The sequence below is a fragment of the Equus caballus genome, chromosome 1 (assembly GCF_041296265.1).
Source record: "Equus caballus isolate H_3958 breed thoroughbred chromosome 1, TB-T2T, whole genome shotgun sequence".
NCBI lineage: Eukaryota > Metazoa > Chordata > Mammalia > Perissodactyla > Equidae > Equus > Equus caballus.
The window spans coordinates 86779511-86785656 of record NC_091684.1 but is presented as its reverse complement, the minus strand read 5'-3'; the positions used below and the strand labels follow the sequence as shown (position 1 = coordinate 86785656).

The 6146-nt window shown below is 45.2% G+C and overlaps 1 protein-coding gene across 1 annotated transcript in view; it reads left to right on the top strand.

Annotated features, from left to right (window-relative positions):
* Positions 1–5041: 5041 nt before the first annotated feature.
* Positions 5042–6146, top strand: part of EDARADD (EDAR associated death domain) — a 57280-nt gene continuing 56175 nt past the window's right edge. The window contains exon 1 of the mRNA XM_005602664.4: positions 5042–5695. Within this exon, the coding sequence (XP_005602721.2) occupies positions 5665–5695 (31 nt within the window). The 5' untranslated portion in view covers positions 5042–5664. The remainder of the gene's footprint in view (positions 5696–6146) is intronic.

Here is a 6146-nt window from a genome sequence, read left to right as displayed (position 1 = left end):
CCCAATACTATTTTTGAACTGTCCATCTTTTTGTCATTTAACCATCTCTATCATATAGCAAGTTCCGAAAGGATACATGAGTGTGGGTGTTGAATTTTTTTCTGTTCCATTAATCCTTTTTTACTTTTTTTATACCAATACTCACTGTTTTAATTACTGTTACTTCATAATATCTTGTAGGGCAAATCCCCTCTCTTTGTTATTATTTTTCAAAATTATCTTGAATTCACCCTTCCGTATGAATTTGTAACCAGTTTGATGTTTCAAGAAAATCTTGTTAGTTTGATTGGGTTGTATTGAATCTATAGATTAACTAGGAAATCATGACTATTTTTACAGTGTTGAGGCTTCTTATCTATTATCCTGGTATAGCTCTCTATTTAGTCAGATTTATTTTTATGTTTTTCAGCAAAGCTTTGTAGTTTTAGTGAATTTATTCCTAGTTACTTTATAGCTTTATTTGCCACTGTAAACAGGACATTTTTTTCGCAGTCGGTTTTTGTCGATATATGAGAAAGCTGTTGGCGTCTGACACATCGAGCTTTCTCCCTCCTTTAGACTCACTTCAATGATTCTAATAGTTTCTCAGTTGACTCACTTGGATCTAAGCCCACCTTTCTGTCTTAGCTCAGAATAAATTCTGAATGACAATTGGTTAAATTAATTTTTTTAAAGATTGGCGATGGTCTAGTCACCAACCTGAGCCTGTTTCCTGCGTTCTGGGGCTGCAGAGCCCAGGAAATGGGGCTCTTATGTGCCAACTATGCAATGTTTACTCCGTCACTGATAACACCGGATTTTCTTCTCATTGCCCTTTTCTCCTAACAGAAAAACAAAACAAAATCTCCTCCAGCTGACTTTATTTAGTTGGGGTTCAAGTTTTAATATATAAAGTTCATCTGTTTGAACAGATTTTTCTCTCCAAATCTGGAGCAGGAAATAAATTGTTATATATAAAGATATTCACTGAGAAAGCAGCTAGAAATGACGCTCAGTATGACAGCATCTAAGATCAAGGCATCAGGACACACCTGTGAGTGCTGAATGAGGAACCAGAGGCTGGAGGAGGATTTCTAGAATAAAAGTGCTTGCTGCACAGCCGCACCTTTTCTGCCCGTCTCTTTTTTCTTCTCCGCATCTCCCACTCCCCACCCATGGCATTCGAAGTGTTTTTAGCAATGTATCATACTGAGAATCACCCACACTGTGCCATTCTCTGTGGGAAACCAAAAGCACCAAAACTGTGGTTTTCTAGCTCATGCAACTTAATGGGTAAATAATTCAAAGTAAGCTGGTAGGAGTAGGCAAGAGAGATGTAATCTCCGGTACGTGGAAGGGCACTGCGTAAGTGAGTAGAGGAGCCTTTAAGAACTATTCACGCTTAAATATATGCACCAGAATGTTGTCCCCCTGTCGAACAAGATTCAAATCAGCAAAAATATTATTTTATTTATTTAAGTTTTTAGTCCCTCTGTTAACATTTTGGAATACATCATTTTTATACATATCTGCAAATCTACAAGGCAATCAATTCACGTGAGACAATGAATGCTTAAAAAGGCAACAAAAGAACATTTTAAATTTTCAGATATAAGTCTCCCTCACATTTGGGCAAGGACGTGAATTCAGCTCTGTAATAAATTACAGTGTAGTGTAAAGATTAAATGGTCTCTTGGCCTGCATTCTCTCCTTGCTCCATTCTATCCTACGCACAGCTGCCACGCTAATCCTCCAAAAACATCAATTTTCATATGCCACTTTGCAAAAACTAGCTTCTTGGCTTCCTGTTGCCTGAAAATTCATTTCAAATGCTTTTGTCTGGCATTCAAGGCTCTCTATGATGTGGTCCTCCTGAACGTTTCACTCTGCTCGTTTCTTCCACCACGTACCACCTGTGTGATCTGGGGCTAGTTATTTAAAGACTCATCTCCCAACTGTCACAGCAAAGGTCCCACACATCTCCTAGGCTCACTGGCTCATTCAGCAATCTTCTGAAAGGCTATTACTGGGTCACATGCCAACCCCTGGAGTCAGGACTCAGGGGTGATGTTGCTACCACCAAATGGCATGGACCGAGAGTGGGAACAGTGGTTATCCAAAAGAAAACTGGGCGTTATTATGAGAAGTTAGATGGCAAAGCAACAGAAATCAAAGACAACTGCCTTAACACACTCTGGACAAAATTTAACAAATATTTGTTCCAAAAATGAGGAGACAAACTTACTAACTCTTACTAGGGCCTCTTCCACCACACACAATTCCACATGGGTATACCAAGCAAATTCAACTGAGAGACTGTCCCAACCCAGAACCTAAGAGTCTCCTATCCTAGAGTCCTGAGTCTACACTACCACGGCAGCTCTAGCCACTGTTACAGAGATCAGACCCTGTTGGGGAGCCAGTGAGCTGGTTCATCCGCACACAATGGACATACCCTTTGAAATAAGGAAGTATGTGGTTCAATAAGATAACTTTTTATCTTAGGTTGCATAAATTTAAGTAACACCCAAAATGTTGTAAAATAAACAAAAGCAACATATTCCATGATGAATCAAATAAAATATATTTTGAGTTGCTGTTTTCCCTATTTGAAGATAACGTGTCTCATAATTGTCCTCATCTGTTTGTGAAAAGACTCAAGACCGACAGTGTCTTCCCTACTTGAGGTGGTAGCCGTATTGTCATGAATGAAGGCCTCAGAATTTGCTAGAAGGCTTCCCTGGCACACTGTCCGTCTGTGAGCGGTCACCACCAAGCCATTGGCTTCCAGGTATCTTCAGTGCCTTTCTTCCACACACACACACAAACAAGGGAGTGATAAAATCACAAATGCACAACTAACGACATTTCTGTACCCACACTGTGGGCCACGTTTGACGTGATTCTGGGGAAGCAGGAACTGAGCTTACGTACAAGTCCCTCTCCCTCTTTCCCACACAACTGAATGAAAATACAGCCAGCATTTTTTTAAACCAGTAGCCACACAGTAAAATCTGTACATCATTGTCTAGTCATTTAAAAAGCAAAGTCACTGGCATGGTATAAAAGTGATAACCAGTACCCTTCACTTTTTGGTGATGAACGCTCTTTCTCTAAGATTGAGAATTATCTCCACTCTCTCTTCGTAACCATTACCCCAGTTCCGTAGTTAAACAATATTTGCAAATCTCTCTGGACTATAAACTCCTAAGAGGCAGGGACTTCTCACTTTGGTTTCCCTAGGACTTGGCATTTTATTTGGGGCTGGGGGGCAGAGGAGCAGTTTAAAAATTGCATTAATAAATGCTGTGAATCAATCCCTTGATCCACACTATGCACAAACACAATAATAAATATTGTTTCATTTCTTGTAACAAAGGCAATAGGAGCTTTTCTCAGACTAAATTCAAGGGAAGAATGAAAGCAGGAAAGTAGCTGATTTATTTGTACCTAATATGTGACAGGCACTGGTTTAGGTATTTTTATATATATACATTATTTCATTGAATTTTTACAAACCTGCAAATTCTTACATACCTAGAGATTGCTAAAGTAACACAAACTCATGGTGACTGGCCCATGAGTCAAATCCAGCATGTCTGACTCCATGATTACCAAGTTCACCATCCCCATTTACTGTGATGCCGAGATTCATAAGTATTTAGGTGCTATAAGAAGTGCTGAGGGGGCTGGCTCCATGGCCAAGTGGTTAAGTTTGTGCTCTCTGCTTCAGTGGCCCAGGATTCACCAGTTTGGATCCTGGGTGCCGACCTACCCACCACTCATCAAGCCCTGCTGTGGTGGTGTCCCACATAGAAGAACTAGAATGACCTACAACTAAGATATATGACTATGTGCTGGGGCTTTGGGAGGAAGGTTGGCAACAGATGTCAGCTCAGGGCCAATTCTTTCTCACACACACAAAAAAGCATACTTAAAAAAAAAGAAATGTTGAAAATGGAACCCTTTGGGAACTGCATTGGAGAATGTTTTTAAATTATTTCTTTAGTAAACTGCAAAAATCATAGCTCCTATTTGCATTACACTTGATAATTCACAAAGCACATGGGAAAAATAAAGATAATGAGATGTATGGTTGCAATTCATAGGAAAGGAGGTAGGAGGAAATGGAGTGAAAGGGAATAATAAGCCATTTACGTGGGCATCTTGCTTTAAAAAAATCTAACCTTTAAAATGCATTTCTGCCGCTCACTTTCTATTTGCTATAATAAAGAATGGGAATGATAAAAAGACGAATTATAGTTCAGAGTTTTAAAAAGCAAGCCAGCTTTAGAGCAGCTCTTGAGGTCGTGTTGCTAACAAGGGGGCAGGCCTTCATATGTGGTTCCTGACAACCTACCTCAGAAGCAATTCAAGAGAAGCACAGAAAGAACCACAAACCAAACCTCGGAATGGATTCTAAGTGAAAATACCTTTTAAAAAATTTCCTTCCTATCAGAAGGGAGACTAAAAGGAAGTTTATCCTCCCACCCACAAATTCCCCAGAAACCTTCCATCTAGAAGGTTTTGCTCTCTTTAGACACCCGGCAGGACCCTCTTCTCTGAGCCTCTTGCTGCTTCCATGGCACATTGCAGAGAGTAAGACGCTAATCCACGGGCCTCAGGACTACCAAACAGATGGGGAGAGGCACGAAGCCAGCGCCCCCTCACCAAGAGGGTATGTAACATTCGCTGCTTTCCCGCATTTCTCAGAGCTGAGCTTTTAGCCAGAGGTGTTCCTTTATCATAAATTGCTTTCAAACCCTATTAAATTTCACTCGCCTGTAACCTTTGTATAATTTATGATTGATGATAGGTTTAATTAGAGTATAACCATCTTAAATATACTCTTAGTAACCGATTCCAATCTGTGCTCACGTAAGTAAGTGGTATAAAAATCCCTTTTAATAAACCTCAGGGTTTTTTAAGGACCAAGTCAGCATTTCCAAGAGAACCCCAAGCTCTTTTTCTAGAGAGGCTGGGAGTATCCAGCGTCTTCTTTTCACCGCTTTGCGTAGCACTTACCCTGGAGGTCAAGTAGTAACCAATGCCAAAGAAAATCAAAATAGACATGATTAGCGTGTGCCATCATGCAGCGGCATACTCTGCCTAAAGATCAGGAAATTGTTTAAATATCAGATCGCCGGCAGGCATCTCAGCCCAGACCTGTGTACGGAGAGTTGTGTCCCGGCTGAGGGCGTGTTTAGGGAGTCAGGAAAGCGACCCGCGACCGCAGCCGGGTTCTGAGGCTAATAATTCCTTCGCAGCCCGTCTCGGGCTGCGATCGCGTGAGCTCCGCGCTGGGACCTGCCCAGGGGGACCCGCGCGCGCGGCAGGAAAGACGCCCGCGCTGGGCGCTGGGGAGGCCCCGGGCACCCAGGGGCCCCAGCCCCGGCCCACGGCACCCCAGCTCCCGCCCTGTGCCTCTGGAGGGAGGGACGGAGGGACGCGCGGAGAAGGGGTTTTGCTAATTGCCAGAGCAGGAAGTGAGCGCGAGGAAGAAGCTGCGGAGAGCCGGGGAGGAAGAGGAGGTGGAGGAGGACGTGGAGGAGGAGGAGGAGGAGGGGCGCGCAAAGCCGGCGTGGTGTGCTGCGGCCGCGTCGGCACAGCGCGACTTTCCGTCCCAGCCGCCCCGCTCTCCTACCCTGTCCTGGCTCGGGCGCTCGTCGGCACCAGCCCGCCACGATGGCTTCTCCGGACGACCCTCTGCGCGCAGGTAAAGTGACACCGCGCCGCGCCCTCACCTGGAGCGGGGACCGCAGGCCGGGAGCACGCGAGGCGCCCTCGGCCGCGGCGGGGCTGTCGGGGCCAAGCCTCCCGCGATCCCCGAGGGGCGTCCCGGACGACCCTGGACCCCTGCGCCCGACCCGGGTCCGCGCGGGGCCCAGCAGGGGACAGCAGCAGCGCCCGGGCCCCGAGGGGGCGGCGCGAGTTCTTCCTGCGAGGGGCTGCCCATCACTGGGGGCGCGCTGGCCCCCTGCGACCCCCACGGCTCCCTGGCCTTCGTCCCCCGACGCGTGCTTAAGACGCTCCTTCCCTCTTCCAACTCTGTGGCCCCAGCCGCTTTGTTCTGGACCTCGGATGCCAGGTTAAAACAAGTCCCTCTGGCAGTAAAGAGTGCAAGGGGTGGATTTCATTTTTTCCTTCCAGGCTCTCCCTTTCTCCCT